The 21,820-nt window shown below is 45.6% G+C and overlaps 1 protein-coding gene across 3 annotated transcripts in view; it reads right to left on the reverse strand.

The window, feature by feature from the left end:
* Window positions 1–20,748, reverse strand: part of LOC115171775 (adenylate cyclase type 9) — a 69,546-nt gene extending 48,798 nt beyond the window's left edge. For 2 of the 3 annotated variants that reach the window (XM_029728901.1, XM_029728900.1), the window contains exons 1-2: window positions 19,747–20,748; window positions 16,900–18,752 (exon numbers count right to left, since the gene is read on the reverse strand). In XM_029728901.1, the coding sequence (XP_029584761.1) occupies window positions 16,900–18,752; window positions 19,747–19,793 (1,900 nt within the window). In that variant the 5' untranslated portion in view covers window positions 19,794–20,748. Of the gene's footprint in view, window positions 1–16,899 lie in introns of all 3 variants that reach the window. The other variant, XM_029728902.1, reaches the window with a different exon arrangement.
* Window positions 20,749–21,820: the final 1,072 nt, after the last annotated feature.

Genomic DNA, 21,820 nt, shown 5'->3' on the forward strand with positions numbered 1-21,820 from the left:
CTCTCCACTGTTCACTAACTGTAATGTTGCCTCCAGCTGGAGCAGCCTACTACTTTTAATGATCTAATAAATTAAACTATATACTGTAACTAGGTTCCTATCTCCACTGTTCCAACCCTGACATCATCACTTAGGGACAATAAAGACCCTATGGATCCTATACCTCCTCTGTTGCAACCCTAAGGTCATTTCTACTGTAACAACACTGACATCATCACTTAGGGACAATAAAGACCCTATGGATCCTATACCTCCTCTGTTGCAACCCTAAGGTCATCTCTACTGTAACAACACTGACATCATCACTTAGGGACAATAAAGACCCTATGGATCCTATACCTGATCTGTTGCAACCCTAAGGTCATCTCTACTGTAACAACCCTGACATCATCACTTAGGGACAATAAAGACCCTATGGATCCTATACCTGATCTGTTGCAATCCTAAGGTCATCTCTACTGTAACAACCCTGACATCATCACTTAAGGTACAATCCTATCTCCACTGTTCCAACCCTGACATCATCACTAAGGGACACTACCGTCTTCTCTCCACTGTTGCTCAGTCAGCCCACTGATTTATAGCCTAATTACAGTAAACCTAAATCTCTCCCTCGTACCCACGACAACAGAGCACTGCATGACTACACTGCATTAGTGCCGCCCTCCAGTTGAATGTAAACCAATGGAGCAGATGAAACGTGTAGAGCCAGAGCTACATTACACCCCCATACTGCTCACTGCAGTACAGTAGAGTACAGTATGTCTTTGATATGTTGATCTTAGACATTAGGTTGGTTTCCTGGACCCAGATTAGGCTTTTTAATCCTGGACTAAAAAGCAGCTCACTAAACACTCAATGGAGAATATTAATCAGTGGAGGTTTTTAGAAACAGGCTTACTATGAGTCCAAAATCAGAAACTGCTCCATTAAGGTTAAGGGATACAACATGTTTATATCCTGGTGAAAATCAGAAACTGCTCCATTATGGTTAAGGGGTACAACATGTCTATATGCTGGTGAAAATCAGAAACTGCTCCATTATGGTTAAGGGATACAACATGTTTATATCCTGGTGAAAATCAGAAACTGCTCCATTATGGTTAAGGGATACAACATGTCTATATGCTGGTGAAAATCAGAAACTGCTCCATTATGGTTAAGGGATACAACATGTTTATATCCTGGTGATATTCAGAAACTGCTCCATTATGGTTAAGGGGTACAACATGTCTATATGCTGGTGAAAATCAGAAACTGCTCCATTATGGTTAAGGGATACAACATGTTTATATCCTGGTGAAAATCAGAAACTGCTCCATTATGGTTAAGGGGTACAACATGTCTATATCCTGGTGAAAATCAGAAACTGCTCCATTATGGTTAAGGGATACAACATGTCTATATGCTGGTGAAAATCAGAAACTGCTCCATTATGGTTAAGGGATACAACATGTCTATATCCTGGTGAAAATCAGAAACTGCTCCATTATGGTTAAGGGGTACAACATGTCTATATCCTGGTGATATTCAGAAACTGCTCCATTATGGTTAAGGGGTACAACATGTCTATATGCTGGTGAAAATCAGAAACTGCTCCATTATGGTTAAGGGATACAACATGTCTATATCCTGGTGAAAATCAGAAACTGCTCCATTATGGTTAAGGGGTACAACATGTTTATATCCTGGTGAAAATCAGAAACTGCTCCATTATGGTTAAGGGATACAACATGTTTATATCCTGGTGATATTCAGAAACTGCTCCATTATGGTTAAGGGGTACAACATGTCTATATGCTGGTGAAAATCAGAAACTGCTCCATTATGGTTAAGGGGTACAACATGTCTATATGCTGGTGAAAATCAGAAACTGCTCCATTATGGTTAAGGGATACAACATGTTTATATCCTGGTGAAAATCAGAAACTGCTCCATTATGGTTAAGGGGTACAACATGTCTATATGCTGGTGAAAATCAGAAACTGCTCCATTATGGTTAAGGGATACAACATGTTTATATCCTGGTGAAAATCAGAAACCGCTCCATTATGGTTAAGGGGTACAACATGTTTATATCCTGGTGAAAATCTGTTTCAGCAGTCCCCACTGCTGATGGAGGACCAACAGAGCCTACAGGTTACTGATGGTAAGCAAACCAAGAGGATCCAATCCATGAAACAGAAAGGGAGGGATGAGAAATGCATTAAAGACACACAGACACATTCTGGTGCCTACAGCATGTTCTCTACTAAATAATGACAACTTAAACAAGATCACATGAATAACATGATGGGGACACAAGGGAACACAGCAGGACTTTTCCAGTGATGGTGGCCTTGCTGAAGAGAGGGGGCTGGGATGGCGGTGTGATCTGTAAGCAGCAGCCAAAGCAGCAGAGCAGCTGGTACGGTGCCCCCTGACCCCAGGCTAGTGCCCGTCTACCCCCCTCTCCCTGCCTGTACCCTTCCTGCCCACTCCAACTCACATCCAGGACGCTTGACCACTGGCACTGACCTTGCTATTAACTGAGCAGGCAGACAGCCAGACAAGGTCAGAGACATCCATTAACACTCCGCTAATTATCCAATAACACTAAATGGTCGGTTATCTCTCACTGACCGAACTGCAAAGAGCTGGCCTGGTTACACAGTAGCTGACGGAATCCATGCTGGAAAACAGAATGTGAAAAGCGGAGTTCCAGTGTTTAAACTCTAACCAAGGTTACTGACTAAAACCTAGTATTATTCAAAGTAGGTTATGAGGATTATTTGTCCACTTTATGCTCTTATACACAGCTTTGCCTTTGCAACTTACTATCATCAGGTGTACACATAGCCTTAATGTTGACGCCTTCTGACAAGAGCAACAACAGGCTACATTGCCAATATAACTCTAAAGACAGCCATGTTTATTGCAGACATTACTGGTAAAAAGTGGGTCACTGGTTATGAAGTGTTTATGTTCCTTTAACAGACAGACAGCAGTGCTCTGATTCTCTCTCTCTCTCCTTGACCCTCCCTCAGGGCTCTCTCTGTGGAAGAGGATAGAGACCAGACACTCCGCTGGAGAGACAGCTATCCTCTACTGTGGATCCAGTTAGGGATTTCTAACACACACACACACACACACACACACACACCACACACACACACACACACACACACACACACACACACACACACACACACACACACACACGTGAACATATGCAACCACACAGCATGAAACGGGTAATAGGCCTGTTCTGATATTTCTGAGCAGTGACATTGTACTGTAGCCTATGACATAGCATAATTGATTGACTGGCACTATAAAACTCTAAGCTAATTACCATATCACAATTCTCCAATAACCTTGCTGTACGTATCGGTTGCCAAATTCACCCAGCATGACACAGTACATTTTGCTGAGCACTGGGTCCTGTTCAGCAAGGAACTCTGTTGCAGAACCCTTTGCAGCAGAAAATAAATACCTGTGTTGTAAAATATATAAATAAATTTGATTTGAAATTTGATTTGATTTAAAGAGACAAGGTCAGGTAGAACCTTACCAGTTTCACTCGGGTTCAAAACGGCCAATGAACAGGGCCCAGCAGATTAAGCTAACGATGTCACAGGTGTCAGTCTACAGGGATGTGTGCTGTACTGCTGGGTGTCTGGCTAACTAGTTAGAAGCTACAGTACAGCAGGGGCCTGTTAAATGGTGCCGGAGAAGAAGGCAGACGTTTTACATGTCCCCAACCGTTTGTGTTTTTTGTTTGTTTATTTGCAACTTTTTTTAAACTTATTTTGTACATAATGTTGCCTCTACTGTCTCTTATGACCGAAAATAACTTCTGGACATCGGGACTGCGATTACTCACCACGGACTGGCAGAATCCTTTTTTTCCCTTTAACGAGTCTGATGAGCCCGACGTGAACAATATACTGCTTTCTCGGGAACAGGCCCAGATCCCCGTGATTTGCGTGAAGAGGCGGCGAAGAAAAAGGGGCCAGAGGGCGGGCTGCTTTCTGAGAATTCGTAGGCGATCGAGTAAACCCCACTTCCTTCCATTCTGCTTGCAAATGTGCAATCTTTGGAGAATAAAATCGATGACCTTCGTAGAAGATTGAACTACCAATAGGACATTCAAAACTGTAATATCTTATGCTTCACGGAGTCGTGGCTGAACGACGACATTATCAACATAGAGCTGGCTGGTTATACGCTGTACCGGCAGGATAGAACAGCAGCGTCTGGTAAGACAAGGGGCAGGGTACTATGTATTTTTGTAAATAACAGCTGGTGCACGATATCTAAGGAAGTCTCGAGCTATTGCTCGCCTGAGGTAGAGTATCTCATGATAAGCTGTAGACCACACTATCTACCTAGAGAGTTTTCATCTGTATTTTTCGTAGCTCTTTACATACCACCACAGTCAGAGGCTGGCACTAAGACAGCATTGAATGAGCTGTATTCCGCCATAAGCAAACAAGAAAACGCTCACCCAGACGCGACGCTCCTAGTAGCCAGGGACTTTAATGCATGGAAACTTAATCAGTTTCACCAAATTTCTATCAGCATGTTAAATGTGCAACCAGAGGAAAGAAAACTCTGGACCACCTTTACTCAACACATAGAGACGCATACAAAGCTCTCACTCGCCCTCCATTTGGCAAATCTGACCATAATTCTATCCTCCTAATTCCTGCTTACAAGCAAAAATTAAAGCGTGAAACACCAGTGACTAGATAGATAAAAAAAGTGGTCAAATGAAGCAGATGCTAAGCTAAAGGACTGTTTTGCTAGCACAGACTGGAATATGTTCAGGGATTACTCTGATGGCATTGAGGAGTACACCACATCAGTCATTGGCTTCAACAATAAGTGCATCAAGGACGTCGTCCCCACCGTGACCGTACGTACATGCCCCAACCAGAAGCCATGGATTACAGACAACATCCGCACTGAGCTAAAGGCTAGAGCTGCCGCTTTCATGGAGCGGGACTCTAACCCAGAAGCTTATAAGAAATCCCGCTATGCCCTTCGACGAACCATCAAACAGGCAAAGTGTCAATACAGGCCTAAGATCAAATCATACTACACAGGCTCTGATGCCCGTCGGATGTGGCAGGGCTTGCAAACCATTACAGATCACAAAGGGAAGCACAGCCGAGAGCTGCCCAGCGACACAAGCCTACCAGACAAGCTAAACTACTTCTATGCTCGAGGCAAATAACACTGAAACATGCATGAGAGCACCAGCTGTTCTGGACGACTGTGATCACATTCGCCGATGTGAGTAAGACCTTTAAACAGGTCAACATTCACAAGGCCGCAGGGACAGATGGATTAGCAGGATATGTACTGCGAGCATGCGCTGACCAACTGGTAAGTATCTTCACTGACATTTTCAACCTCTCCCTGTCCGAGTCTGTAATACCAACATGTTTTAAACAGACCACCATAGTGCCTGTGCCCAAGAACTCTAAGGTAACCTGCCTAAATGACTACCGACCTGTAGCACTCACGTCTGTAGCCATGAAGTGCTTTGAAAGACTGGTCATGGCTCACATCAACACCATTATCCCAGAAACCCTAGACCCACTCCAATTTGCATACCGCCCCAACAGATCCACAGATGATGCAATCTCTATTGCACTCCACACTGCCTTTTACCACCTGGACAAAAGGAACACCTATGTGAGAATGCTATTCATTGACTACAGCTCAGCGTTCAACACCATAGTGCCCTCAAAGCTCATCAATAAGCTAAGGACCCTGGGACTAAACACCTCCCTCTGCAACTGAATCCTGGACTTCTTGACGAGCCGCCCGCAGGTGGTAAGGGTAGGTAACATCACATCCGCCATGCTGATCCTCAACTCGGGCCCCCTCAGGGGTGCGTGCTCAATCCCCTCCTGTACTCCCTGTTCACTCATGACTGCACGGCCAGGCACAACTCCAACACCATCATTAAGTTTGCCGATGACACCGACAACGACGAGACAGCCTATAGGGAGGAGGTCAGAGACCTGGCCCTGTGGTACCAGGACAACAACCTCTCCTTCAACGTGATCAAGATAAAGGAGATGATTGTGGACTACAGGAAAAAGAGGACCGAGCACGCCCCCAATCTCATCGACCGGGCTGCAGTGGAGCAGGTTGAGAGTGTCAAGTTCCTTGGTGATTACATCACCAACAAACTAACATGGTACAAGCATACCAAGACAGTCGTGAAAAGATTTGGCATGGGTCCTCAGATCCACAAAAGGTTCTTCAGCTGCACCATCGAGAGCATCCTGACTGGTTGCATCACTGCCTGGTATGGCAACTGCTCGGCCTCCAAACGCAAGGCACTACAGAGGGTAGTGCGAACGGCCCAGTACATCACTGGGGCCAAACTTCCTGCCATCCAGGACCTCTATACCAGGCGGTGTCAGAGGAAGTCCCTAAAAATTGTCAAAGACTCCAGCCACCCTTGTCATAGACTGTTCTCTCTGCTACCGCACGGCAAGCAGCTTCTAAACAGCTCCTACCCCCAAGCCATAAGACTCCTGAACACCTAATCAAATGGCTACCCAGACTATCTGCATTGCCCCCGACCCCGTTTACACCGCTGCTACTCTCTGTTGTTATCATCTATGCATAGTCACTTTAATAACTCCACCTACATGTACATATTACCTCAACTAACCGATGCCCCCGCACATTGACTCTGTACCAGTATCCCCCTGTATATAGTCTCGCTATTGTTATTTTACTGCTGCTCTTTAATTACTTGTTACTTTTATTTCTAATTGTCATCCGTATTTTTCAAAACTGCATTGTTGGTTAAGGGCTCATAAGTAAGCATTTCACTGTAAGGTCTACACCTGTTGTATTAAGTGCATGTGACTAATACAATTTGATTTGATCTGTTCAGGAGGAAGCAACGTTACACAACATTCAGATAGAAATGTAGGGTGTAGAACAGATGTTATTGTCTGTTATGTAGAATAGGGAATCGTGTCAGCTCTATTCATTCTATTTCTATCTGCAATGTACAGAATGTTTCACATCAATGAAATTGAGCATTTAGCTCTGGCCCGTGGATTCCTTTCCCCTGTCCTGACCCCTCCAGCCTGTCTGTCTTCACTCTACAGTCTCCTGACCCCTCCAGCCTTGCAGCCTGTCTGTTTGTCTTCACGCTACAGTCTCCTGTGCCCTGTCCTGTCCCCTCCAGCCCTGCAGCCTGTCTGTGTCTTCACTCTACAGTCACGTTGTCCCCAGTCTCCCCAGGCCTTAGATGAAAGCACACCCTTCTCCCGCCGCCACTTGCAGTATGCAGCATAATGGTAATCCCCAGGATCTATTTACCCTTAGTCTTACAAACCATCCCTGCAGCTGCCTCCACAGCTTACCCACCCACTACTATGTAGTGATTTGAGCTCTGAGGCTTAACTAAAATGACTTCAGGACAGAAACGGTCCTGTTCAAGCTCTGAACGGGGTTGCAAAGAGGGCCAGTATAGGCATGAGTATACATGTGCACACACACACACACACACACAAAAAAAGACACACAATGACACACACAATCAACGCTCAAGTGTCTGTAACAGGGTTCCAGTTTAACTGGACCTTACCATGAAACCCTGTTAGAGTACCTCAGCCAGAGCATTGCTGTGGTTCTGCTATATTCTGCCGGGCGACCCAGAGGACTCGGCTGGGACAGCCTCATAGCAGCCTGCAGCAATACATTGCTAATAGGCCGTGCTCCAATTCTTATTCCATCTATTTCTACCTCCCTCCCTCTTTTTCCTCCCTCGCTCCATTTCGCCCTCTGGGCTCTCTGACAACAACCTCCGAGCTAGCGTCATTTCTCCTTGTCAATGTCACAGGTAGCTGCATTAGTAATCTTCACAGTGTACAGAGGATTGTTTGAATCACAAGCAGGCAGAGAACTCTGTAGTGTGGATCACTATAGACTACTGTAGCATTGTGTTTGGGCAGCGTGTGTGTGAGCGCGTGTGTGTGTCTACGTGTGTGTGGCTTCACCGATAACAGGTACCTGTTCTGGGGCTGAACTGAATAACAACCCGTTTGGTGTGCAGGGATGCATGAACATTCATCATCTTGACTATTTGCAGTTACCAGGGTCCCACTCTTTCCAACCAAATACATTCCAATGGAGCTAATCAATTACCCAATCACGAAGCAGTGAACGGTGTGCGTGCCTGACCGTATAGAGAGAGATTAATAACACAGACAAGAATACAAATTGAGTGTCTTAAGCCTCCGTCTTCTAGTCGATTCTCTGTGATATCTAATCCCCAAAGCCCCTTTTCCCTCTCAGAACACATCAACGCTTTATAAATTACACCAACAGGACAGCCCTATTATAGAGAATCCATAACGCCAGGCCTGCGTCCCAAATGGCACCGGATTCCTTATATAGTGCTCTAATTTTGACCAAACCCCTATGGGCCGTGGTCAAAAGCAGTGCACTATATAGGGAATAGAGTGGCAGACCCAACCCTGGCCTGTGTGGAAGATGTAACAAGTGAGCATTACTAGCATTAATCACTTTCGACTAGATAAGATGACCCAGTCCTGTTTAATTAAACATGTCCCTAGAGAGGAGGAGAGTGATGTGATCCAACGCTCCCCCAGCAGATCTATGTTCAAATAATATTTGAAATCATTTGTGCTGTGTTTGATTGAGCTTGCCTGGCAAAATGGAACCAATAGAATATGTCCAAAACCGCAAACTCCACCCATTTAACACTCCAGGCAGGCTAAAGCAAACACTCAAAGTATTTGAAAGATTTTGAATAGTATTTGAACCCAGGTCTACGCCCCAGCTCCCTAGCAGAAGCAGTACACCACTGAGCTCAGCGGTACAGTTGGAGAAGGTCAGGGTTCTACATTCAACAAGAATATGATATAATAATATGATCCATCCACTTCAAAGCAGCATAACCAGCTCTGGTCCGAGCGCTGGAATTCTGTCACCTGAATTCTGTCATCTAAAACAGACTAAAGAGAGCCATACAAACTGTAGAACTAGAATTACTAGTCCACCCATCATGGTCTCATTGACTTGAAAGGGGATGCCCATTCTAGTAACTCTATTTCTACGATGCTAACATTTAGCTCCAACTATAGCGTGATGTTCTGCAGGTACCATCACTCCGAATTAGTCACCAAGACAGGATGGACACAGCCAGGTAATTTCCAGGGCGAGAGCCCAAAATAGCTCCCATTTCCACTGAGATAGGGACAACAGGGGGCCGGGCAAACATTGCAGACGGACAGGCGGGCGGTTAGACAAGCGGCCAGACAGACAGACACTAGACAGATATACCGACCGTTGGGACCACACAGAGACAGGGGGAGAGAGGTACGCGGAGATCAAAAAGCCACTTCTGAAGAGGTGCTCACTGACTGCTCTTGTCTGGATAAGAGCGTCTGCTAAATGACTTAAAGGTCTTGTCAGGGATAGAAGGGGAAAGGGGGATACCTAGTCAGTTGTACAACTGAATGCCTTCAACCGAAATGTATCTTCCGCTTTTAACCCCTCTGAATCAGAGAGGTGCAGAAGGCTGCCTTAATCGAACGTTCACGTCAATGGAACCAAGCCATCGTAAATCGACTGTCAGTGTTAAATCTCAGAGGCTCCTCTCAGTTCACAGACACGAGAGTTCTAAAACCCCTATTATGTTGCCTCAGAAAAACAGAGTGTGAATGTAGTAATATAGGAATACATTCTAATATAAAAGTAATGTGATTAACATAATGTTGTAATTCTACCACAGGCCCAACGCTCTTAGACTACCTGCCGCCCGTTTTAAATCTAATCACAGAGGATACTGCGATCCTTCAGAAGACTGCACTCCATTTCCCCAATGATTCAGAGTCAGACCTGTCAACTTCACTGTTTAAGCCTAGGCTTCCTTGGCTAACACCGTATTCACATCTCAACTAACTCACAAGGCATTCTGCATACAGTCAGCAATTTTAGTGAAGGAAATGTAAGACTAAAAACAATGTCAAAATGACTTATTAGCACCATGTAGACAGACACAAGCAGATCCAGAATGGCTATTATTAGAGCGTCACTTCGGGGCTGGCTAGCTCATCCTTAACAGGATGCACCTGTGACATTTAACTATTTGGCACTCAGCCAGAGGCTACAAACACAACAATAAATTGTAAATAGTTACAGTATCAGTCGAAAGTTTGGACACACCTACTCATTCAAGGGTTTTTCTTTATTTTGACGATTTTCTACATTATAGAATTATAGTGAAGATATCAAAACTATGAAATAACACATATGGAATCATGTAGTAACCAAAAAAAGTGTATAGATTTTATATTTGTGATTCTTCAAAGTAGCCACCTTTTGCCTTGATGACAGCTTTGCACACTCTTGGCATTCTCTCAACCAGCTTCATGAGGTAGTCACCTGGAATACATTTCAATTAACAGGTGTGCCTTCTTTATAGTTAATTTGTGGAATTTCTTTCCTTCTTAATGTGTTTGAGCCAATCAGTTGTGTTGTGACAAGGTAAGGGTGGTATACAGAAGATAGCCCTATTTGGTAAAAGACCAAGTCCATATTATGGGAAGAACAGATCAAATAAGCAAAGAGAAATTACAGTCTATCATTACTTTCAGACCTGAAGGTCAGTCAATACAGAACATTTAAAAAAAAAAAAAAGTTTCTTCAAGTGCAGTCGCAAAAACCATCAAGCGCTATGATGAAACTGTCTCTCATGAGGACCGCCACAGGAAAGGAAGACCCAAAGTTACCTCTGCTGCAGAGGATAAGTTCATTAGAGTTACCAGCATCAGAAATTGCAGCCTAAATAAATGCTTAATAGAGTTCAAGTAACAGACACATCTCAAAACCAACTGTTCAGAGGAGACTGCATGAATCAGGCCTTCATGGTCAAATTGCTGAAGAAAAAAAACACTACTAAAGGACACCAATAAGAAGAAGACTTGCTTGGGCCAAGAAACACGAGCAATGGACATTACACCGGTGGAAATCTGAGATTTTTGGTTTTAACCGCTTTGTCTTTATAAGACGCAGAGTAGGTGAACAGATGATCTCCACATGTGTGGTTCCCACCGTGAAGCATGGAGGAGGAGTTGTGATGGTGCTTTGCTGGTGACACTGTCAGTGATTTATTTAGAATTCAAAAGCACACTTAACCAGCATGGTGACCACAGCATTATGCAGCGAGACGCCATCCCATCTGGTTTGTGCTTAGTGGGAATATTTCATTTGTTTTTCAACAGGACAATGACCCAACACACATCCAGGCTGTGTAAGGAGTATTTGACCAAGAAGGAGAGTGATGGAGTGCTGCATCAGATGACCTGGCCTCCACAATCACCCGACCTCAACTCAAATGAGATGATTTGGGATGAATTAGACCACAGAGTGAAGGAAAAGCAGCCAACAAGTGCTCAGCATATGTGGGAACTCCTTCAAGATTGTTGGAAAAGCATTCCAGGTGAAGCTGGCTGAGAAAATGCCAAGAGTGTGCAAAGCTGTCATCAAGGCAAAGGGTGGCTACTTTGAAGAAACTAAAATATATTTAGATTTGTTTAACACTTTTTTGGTTACTACATGATTCCATATGTGTTATTTCATAGTTTTGATATCTTCACTATAATTCTATAATGTAGAAAATAATAAAAAAGAAAGAAAAACCGTTGAATGAGTAGGTTTGTCCAAACTTTTGACTGGTACTGTAGGTCAGACATGAGTGTGTTTAAGCATGTGTGTAATGAAATGCCTGATTCACACTTTACACTGTAGAGCCGTCCTGAACTGGGTGGCTTGGATATTTTATTTTCATATTGTGCTTTCCAGCACAGTTCCAGCAACTATGATGGATGCATAACCAGTCCAGCCCAGTAGGCCTACAGCTCGGCCTGGCTTAGCAGTGCCAAAGGGGAAAAAGATCCAGTTATAGATTTAAAAAAGGCTTGAATACAATCTTGGCCTGTGAACGCGATGGAGCTTTAAAAAAGCGTTGAAGGCCCTGAACACTAAGAGTGAGACATTAACTAACTCAAAAGAACATCAAGACCACAGAGGGAGGGCAGTGGCACAATGATTAGTGTCTGGGTCAAAGCCATTTACTCCCACGGCTGGGCGAGCGAAGAGCGCCGACCCTGCCAGAATCCACACCCTCCCACCATGATTTACTCTAGCTTATGTACGCTAAGACAGTGGGGAAGATTTTTCACAGCGAACAAGCACAACTCTCTCCTCCTGACAGCTAGCTCTCTCAGCGGGCCCCCCAAAAAATCTACAAGGACAGGATACATCTTGGGAGTGAACTGAATACATCATGGAGGGAAGGGAGGAGAGGAGACGGGGAGGAGGGGGAGAAGAGAAGAGGGGGAGCAGGGGGGAGTCAGAGGAGTGGGAACGGTACATTTAACCTGAGGCAGGGAAAAAGGGAGCGTGACGAGGGCAGGTGCGTTCGCCCTCATGAATCTAATTAACGAGCGAGAAATGTTGCGCTGCAAATCACTTCTTCCTCTGGCCGTTAAGTAAAGGGCACTTATGGTAGCCTATTGGTTAAGGGCGTTGGGCCAGTAACCGAAAGGTTGCTATGTAGAATCCACGAGCCGACTAGGTGACAAATCTGTCATTGTGCCCTTGAGCAAGGCACTTACCCCTAATTGTTCCTGTAAGTTACTCTGGATAGAAATGTCTGCTAAATGACTAAAATGTAAATATAGCCCCATTACTCACCTGGCAAGCTCATAACACGCTGACTCCTTGGCTGAAGACTGCTGCTACAGCTGTGCAATGTATAGACAGAGACAGGCTACTTGGCACACTACATATGCTGACTAAAATACACAAATCTTGAAGGTTTGTTCTCACTGCGCAATGTTACAATGACCTGACTGTAACCATGAGTCATGGTGTTGAGAAATGGAATGATGGTAAAGTCACAGAGAGAGCAACACGCCCACACATCAAAGATGCAGTGTGAAATGGCCCTAACAGACAGTATCGGTGAGAGGATGAGGAAGAAGAAGAGCGGGGGAGGAGAGAGAGGGGGGAGGAGAGAGTGAGAGAGGGGGGAGGGAGAGAGAAGCAGAGGCAGTGAGAAGGGAGAGGGACAGAGGGAGAGAAGAGAGAGAGAGATGGATAAGAGATAGATGAAGGGAGGGAGGGAGAGATTGGAGAAGGGAAACGAACACTACACAGACGGTCTAGGACAGGCGCCTGGGGACCCGTTAAAAGACACCATTTTCCCTCAGATGGAGAGAGCATAACGGGCCCGACCACTCCATAAAAAATTCAACCATCGTTGGGTTTCAGGGCTTTTTCACGCCTGCTGGTGTGTGCGTGTGGCCTACTAAAGACCCTCCAGGGGCTGCCTGACAAACAGGAGCGGTGGTGTCTCTGACAGAGAAGAATCTTCCTTCCTTCCCGCCATCATCCATAATTTCCAGCTGACCGGCTGCACCTGCTGAGGCGTCGGCCCCCGCCTCCACCCCCGCCGCCAGCACGCCCGCCAGCACGCCCGCCAGCCCGCCCGCCAGCTGCTGCCATGCTGTTATAATGCTATGACAATGCTCAGATTGACTTCATGCTCTGGAATCACACACAGGCATTTACCCTGGTTGGCACCACTGTGATCCAACACAGGCAGAGACACAAAAAGGCATCCACAATATATAGTCCTTCCTTATACCGAAACGTTGTCACTATTAAAGTTGGAATAAGAATCTCAGTATTTCTTTCTGCAGTGTCTCAGCCAGAAGCTCAGAATCATGTGATGTACTGCATGACATTGTTCATATCTTTCCCACACAGGTCAGCCAAACCAGCATCTACCTACTAGCTGGGAAAGGACTGTCCCCTACCTGTATATATGTGAAGGCCTCAATGTTTCTTTCTGCAGAGTTCCTCGCCCAGCGTCTAAAAATGATGAGATGTGACACACAGGTCAGCCAGCACAGCATCCACCTACTAGATGTGAAGGGGCCTTTCCCCTTGCATGTGGGACGCAGGGTCGTGGGAATGAGTGAGGTGACTCGTCATTTTGACCTGAAAACCCTGACTACACACTGCAGAGTATACTGGTAGAGTATACTGGTAGAGTATACTGGTAGTGCCACATATTCATTAGATACATGAGTCCACGACGCACCAACAACAATCTCACTGAATCAAAACATGGTAGGTCTATCATTGCCCACAATGACAGTTGTGTAGCGTTAACCTCTGATACTGCTAGGGCTGGAGAGAGAAACAGGTCGAGACCAGAATAAGTGATTTTCATTTCTGCGCATTTTAGTGGCGGTTCAATCCCTCACCCTTTCAAACACAGCTACGTATGGCACCATAACTTCATTACTGCTAGGTGATAATGTACTGATTCTCCAGATGATGAAAAGGGCCATTAAGCCAGAGTTTAAGTTCCATCAGAGGTATTTGCATAAATGCATCAAATAAAACCGAATTACTGGTCTCTCTGGGGTTATGCGATTTAGCAGGGAGAAAGGGACAGTGTGAGGAATAGAGAGCGCGAAAAGGAGACGGAGAGAGAGAGAAGAGTCAGGCTGAAACGAGGCGGAGCAGATGCACTGTAAATTGCTGACATCTCCATTTATAAAGAAAAGCCTTTGCATAAATAGTGGCACTTATTTTATTTATTAATTTATTAGTTAATTTATTTAATAATTAATTTATTAACATGCCCTCCGATTTGACACACTGAACTCTATCAGAGAAGTAGTTGGTGAACCAGGCAAGGCAATCATTTGAGAAACCAAGGCTGTTGAGTCTGCTGATAAGAATGCAGTGATTGACAGAGTCGAAAGCCTTGGCCAGGTCGATGAATACGGCTGCACAGTACTGTCTTTTATCGATGGTGGTTATGATATCGTTTAGGACCTTGAGTGTGGCTGAGGTGCACCCACGACCCGCTCGGAAACCAGATTGCATAGCGGAGAAGGTACAGTGGGATTCAAAGACTTTAGAAAGGCAGGGTAGGATAGATATAGGTCTGTAACAGTTTGGGTCTATAGTGTCTCCCCTAAGGAAATTGTCTCACTAAGGTAAGACAATCCCTTGGAGGTTCAGAGCCAGGGTAAGAGAACAGGGTCACATTAAGGACGGCGTCTGGGTGGCAGGCAGGCAGGCAGGCAGGCAGTATAACTGAACAGGGAACAGAAATAAGTGGGAGGACGGGGGAGAGAGGGGTACAACCGTCTGTTTGTGGTTCAGTGTTACATAAAACCAACACCCAGTCAGCCACAAAGGGCACCTCCCGACAGACTGAACCCCCCTGTTCCTAATGTCCCCAACGTATGACATACGACACTGGGAAGCAGGTGCTGACCTTGACCAGTGCCAGGCCCCACGTGTCTCGCTGTCACGGACAACAATGAGGGAACCACCAATCACCTTTGATGTAGTGTCCCTACTGGCCCTATATAAAGCTCTCATTCAGAAATGGGTGTACCGTACTGCAGCACATAAACAACGCAGCATAAAGGTGTCAGGGTTTTCAGAAAAACCACATAGGTTTACTAAGTGAAAATGAACAGCTGTAACGTCCTTATTACTGCTGCCTGTGTTGCGAACTGCCGTTAGGTGACCTTGCTGCATCAGTAGAGCACCGATAGATTACAATTAATCAAATGCCCACCCAGACTATTTACATTGACCCCCCACCTTTGTTTTACACTGCTGCTACTCGCTGTTTATTATCCATGGATAGTCACTTTACCCCTACCGTGAAATTACCTCGACTAACATGTACCCCCGCACATTGACTCGGTACCGATACCCCCTGTACATAGCCTCGTTGTTGTTATGTAATTTCCTTGTGTTACTTTTTTTATTTAAAACATTTACTTTATTTAGTAAATATTTTCTTAACTCTATTTCTTAAACTGCATTGTTGGTTAAGGGCATTGTTGGTTAAGGGCTTGTAAGTAAGTATTTCATGGTAAGGGCTACACCTGTTGTATTCAGCGCATGTGACAAATCACATTTTATTTGCTAGAGAGAGGTCGTCAGTAAGGCAGAACAAGCAGAACAAGAAAAGTCCCAGAGTATGTTAAAATCTTCCACCGCATAGAGAGATCAATATCAATACTGCTTCTGACTCTCTCCATGCGATGCTAAAGCAAATACACAAGACTGGATATATGTTACATTTAGCAATCACAAAAACATCTCAATCTGTGCCTAACTCCTGACAGCCAGGCAATACTGGAAAGCTTAAGAAAAAGTACTTACAAGTACTACTTAAGTCATTTTTTGGGGGGGTATCTGTACTTTACGATTAAAATTTGACAACTTTTACTTCACTACATACATTAAAAAAATGATGTACTTTTTACTCTGTACATTTTCGCTGATAACCAAAAAGTACTTGTTACATTTTGAATGCTTAGCAGGACAGGGAAACTGTCCAATTCACTCACTTACCAAGAGAAAATCCCTGGTCATTCCTACTGACTCTGATCTGGCGGACTCACCAAACACACATGCGTCATTTGTAAATGTCTGAGTGTTAGTGTTTTCCCCTGGCTAGCCGTAAATTAAAAAAATAAGAAAACAGTGCTGTCTGGTTTGCTTAATATAAAGAATGTGAAATTATTTATACTTTTACTTTTGATACTGAAGTATATTTTAACAATTACACTTACTTTGATACTTAAGTACATTTAAAACCAAATACTTTTAGACTTTTACTCAAGTAGTATTTTACTGGGTGACTTTCACTTTTACTTGAGTAATTTTCTATTAAGGTATCTTTACTTTTACTCAAGTATGAGAATTGGGTACTTTTTCCACCACTGAAAGCAATCACATAAATCACAACCCATTCCCACAGATGTGCAAGCCCCGCCTTGCAACCAGCTGGTCACGTACCTTTCAGCTGGTCCGCCACCACGCTCTGTCCAACCCTCTCAGTGACCCGTCCGTTCTCCCGCTGGTACCGGTCATCCAGGAAGTTGGCGGTGGTCTCTGATAGGTGCACCTTCCCGGCCACGCCCAGTTGCTCCATCAAATTGGCCAGGTTCACGTCGTTGGACCACACGTCGAACTTAAACCGCTTCATCCCTAGGATACCGCACAGGACAGTCCCCGTGTGGACGCCCACCCTCATGTTAACCATCTCGCTCTTCTCCTGGCAGAACTGTTCGATGGCTTGGATCATGCCCAGCCCCATCTCTACGCAGCAGTAGGCATGGTCGGACCGAGGTTCAGGGCAGCCTGCCACGCAGTAGTAGCAGTCCCCGAGGGTGCTTATCTTCTCACAGCACGTCAGCTCGCACAGCCGGTCGAAACGTCCGAAGAGGTCGTTGAGGAGCCCCACCAAAGCGTGGGCCGACTTGTTGGCAGACATCTTGGTGAAGCCTACGATATCCGCGAAGAGGATGCTGACGGGCTCCATGCGCTTCATGTTGAAGGGTCTGAAGATGATCTGGCCTCTCGGAATTGAGGTCTTATTCCTCTTGTTGTTCTTGGGACTGGAGATGACGGCCGCCGCGCCGCTGCTGGAGTAGCGCTTAGCCGAGCTCCCGCCCGCCAAGCCTTCCTCGTCACCCTGCTTCATCAGGTCGTCAGCCACCCTCCGAGGCATCACAGAGTGGATCATGCGTTCCTTCAGCGCCTTCTCCACCTCCAGGTCCTTGCCGTGCATGATGGCCTGGCCCACCTTGAGGAAGGTGCTTCGCGATCGCACCTCAGACATGATGAAAAGGTGGATGCCGATGGCGTGGGCGCACAGGTGGAGCAAAGCTTTGGCTGGCCCCAGCCAGCGCAGAGTGTCCCAGTCAAAGTCCGACCCCTCCGAGGCCTGGCTCCAACCATACCCAGCAGCCTGGGTGAGGTGAAGCCATCCCAGAGCCTCAAAGAGCACAGAGTACAGAAGTCCCAGTAGCACTGAGGCATAGAGTCGGACATGGAGGACGCTGTAGAGTAGCAGCAGCACTTCCATCCCTAGGGAGAAGGTCCCTACTGGAGATAGGCAGGGGCTGCCCGTGGGTAAGTCCCGGTTGAAGGTCACATTCCTGGGCTCCATGCCACTGAAGTCCCCCACATCCTCCACCACATCCTCAGGAGGGAGGGTCTCCAGGTCCCTGAAGCCGGCTGTCTGGATCTGGGGTGCCAGGGTGAGGGCAAAGGTCACCACGATGAGCAGCAGTGACGCCTGGTTGTAGCAGCGGGTGTAGATCCTTGTGAACGTCAATAGGAAGAGGAGGAGGCAGAAGAGGAGGAAGCAGGCGGTGGGGACGAGGAAGGCAGTTCGGTCACACCGGTCGGGGTTGGCACTGAAGTACACCCCCCAGAGGAGGCTGGCGGCGAACAGGTAGAAGAGGACATAACGGAACCTCCGCTGAGTCTGGGGAAAGCACCTCTCCCTGCATGCCTCCTCCAGGATGGGAGAGTCAAACTTTGGGTCCCAGAAGTGCCCAGCAGACCTCTCGAACAGCTGGGGCATCTTCCTCTGGGTTCGCAGCCCCTTAACTACGGGCCTGAGAACCCCGGACTCTCCTGAGCTGCAGCTAGAGGAGATGCTGTACTTGCAGTGTTTGGACCCGCCCCCCATGAAGCCTCCTCCCATGCCACCCAGCGCCCCGGCTCCTCCTCCGTGCTTGTGTTTGACACTACTGCTGATCCTCACGGAGACGCTGCCCTCGCCGCTTGAGTCACAGCTCACCTCTGTGTTGTGAGGCAGCAACTGCTGATGTTGAGGGGATGCCATGTTGCTTTTTAACCTAACAGAAATTAGACAACAATAGAGCTAATTGCTATTTGCAAGGCAATGTAGGCTATGAATGTATTGAGTGGATCATGCGTTCTTATTCCTCTAGACTAGAACAAGTGTAAATTAAAAGCAAAAGTTGGGGGAAATAAATGATGCACTAACAGAAAACATCTCCAAAGAAAAAGTCTGACACGTTAGCCTGTACTGGATTTTGACCTGTTAATTATTGCCCCTCGTGACGTCAATAGTCGCATTCTTATACCTTCCCCTCTGTTTTGACGCACTTGTGTCTGTACAGTTCATTCTGTTCCAGTCCAAGTACTCACAACTGTTTTTGACTCATTGAAAAAGATTTGGGGAGAAGTCAAAATCTTCCATAACATAATTATGTTGACTGTAGAAACTTAGTTGTGTAATATTACTTTAGTAGTATTCAGTAGCACTTCAGTAGCATTTCCAAGGCTCTCCCCTGACTAAATAGCCGACTGTAGACTACTGGTATATTGGTACAAATTCTTCAGATAATAACAACTGAAACCTGGATCAAATTCCTTCATGCTCTCACTACTTGGCTGCCTGCATAGCCATTCTTTATACATGCACTGTCAAAATAATCCTCTATTGATTTTAGATCCCGTCTGCATTTATATTCGTGTCTACAGCCTCCTGCCTGTCCTCTCTTATATGTGATATATTACATGTTAATGCTTTTAAGCAAGTAGACTATAATGTATTCAGAAATTGCTTCCAATTTACAGTGATATATGAGAAAAATAATAATTTCAAACTTCACTCGTAAACACTTAACAGTGTGTGTAGAACTTGATCCTGTATTCCCCAAATAAACCCAAGCGCCGGCGTTGTAAAGGCATCGCACGAAAAGCCACAGTTACGGAACTATTGTTTGACATATGCCGGGTTATTTAAGGCGGAAATGTCTTCCCATAAACAAGAAAGAGAAAACAAACAGTGACGTCTAATGCCCATTATCCTTCTTTACCCACATGCTCTTGCTGTGATTGGGAAAAGGCCTATTCGTAAGTATTTCCATGGATGGAGCCCCGTCCTTTCCTGAGTTCCCTCTTCGGAATTTCCAAAGCTGCGCCTCCAATTCCCGGGGATCCACGCTGATAGAAGTGGGCAATTTGAAGAGGACAAGGTGGCAGAATGGAGCAAAGAGCTGCACAATGTAGTAGACCTACAAATGAATTGGAGATCAAGTGTAGGCCTACACGCGCAAATACCTACTTTATTGGATCCAGCCCATGCTCAGTCTGTGTTGAGTAAATATTGTTTTGATAATACAATCAAACAATAACAGTCAAGTCAACATAACATTTATTTTAATTTCCTGATAACTGGTTTCTCCCATAATTCCACGAGTGACCGGCAATTGAATTGTCAGTAAACTTCAGTCTGCCATCCATACAGGGCCACGGCTGAAGCCAGTCTTGGTTGTATGTAGCCTCTTTCCGTCCTCCTTTGCTCGTGTGATGGAAACTTTTCCCACGCCACTATTCTTCCCATTGAGTCGCAGACGAATAGCAAGTGGGGAATATGGGCTAATTACAAGCTTTCTCCCCTTCTCGTATCCCCCGGACACCGAGTCCTCCCTGAACAGACAAGCGGCTCCTTGATCCCCCACTTCAACTCAATTGCATGCAGAAGCAGGCGTCTTTTTCTTCTGTCCAAATACTTCTATTTTATTCAACGCACTTCCCGTCCGATCCTCTCTATCCCTTTGAGATGTTCTTCTATTCCCCGTTGTCTGGCCATTCGCCGGTCTTTCTTCCAGAAGAGGCACAACGGATACCGCTGTAAAGCGTTATGTGAGATATCCAAGCACAGTTTTAAAAAACGGCCCCGGTACCACCATCTTCACGGAGATTTCAGAATCCGCCTTCCACCCGCATGTGTATAAATGTGTTCGACTGACTGTGGGTCAGAGAGGGACGAGAGTAGTGACAGGGGGGCGGACGGGTTTAGGTGCGTGCACGCAAAAGCGAGAAAGGGAAAGACTGAAGGGTGGCGAGCACGTATTAAGGAGTAGGTGGGGTGTCCTTTTCTTTTTTACCCGCAGTGAGCGCATCGGTGCACGCCCTCACCTCGCCAGCCAAATTCTCGAAGAGATGTGGGCTCCTCCCTCACTACCACCGATGTTACCGAGACCAGCGGTGTTTTTATCCGTAGTGTGCGGGGTATTCGTGGACCCATGACAAAGTGAGTATGGAGGCGTGCTAGGGCGGGGTGCAGCCTTGAACAAAGACAGCAGCAACCCCCAGAGAGAACAGCTCCCTAATGATATTATTAACGATGCCATGTCCCCAGGCTTCAACATTGGGAACAAACTATTACAGTCAAATGTCACGGGAAATGCTAGGCCACTAAATCTATTAATATCACCTGTCATTTCTATTGCTCTATTTATTCTCTATTTATTATGCACTCCTCTCCATGCATTCATTATAGACTTAGAAAGTGACATTGGAAGGTTTTTATAGGCTCCTGTATGTAGGCTTCAACTGTAGTCTAGGAGTGACCTTTACAGTTGAATATTGCAGTGGTGTAAATTACTTAAGTAAAAGTACTTTAAAGAACTACTTATGCCTTTTTTGAGGTTCTATTGATATTGTTTGACAACTTTACTACAATCCTGAACAAAATAATGTACTTTTTACATGTTCCCTGACACTCAAGAGTACTCATTACATTTTGAATGTTTAGCAGGAAGGAAAATGGTCCAATTCACACACTTATCTAGAGAACATCCCTGGTCATCCCTACTGCCTCTGATCTGGCAGACTCACTAAACACACATGCTTTGTTTGTACATGATGTCTAAGTGTTGGAGTATGCCCCTGGCTCAGTGGCGACCCGTCATTCAGGGCAGGTGGGGCAGAGACCCACCTGTTTTGAGCCCTGCCTGTTTTGCATGTTATTTTAGCATTACTGTGTGTCACATATCAGTTTGCAAACAATGTAAAAACACATTTGCAGGTGTTTCAGCCTGGCTCAGTGCTTTTAGTGGTGGTGGGGCAGCCAGCGGAAAATACAGAGTGTAGGGGTTAGTAAGCTTCT

This window comes from Salmo trutta, chromosome 32 (genome assembly GCF_901001165.1).
Source record: "Salmo trutta chromosome 32, fSalTru1.1, whole genome shotgun sequence".
NCBI lineage: Eukaryota > Metazoa > Chordata > Actinopteri > Salmoniformes > Salmonidae > Salmo > Salmo trutta.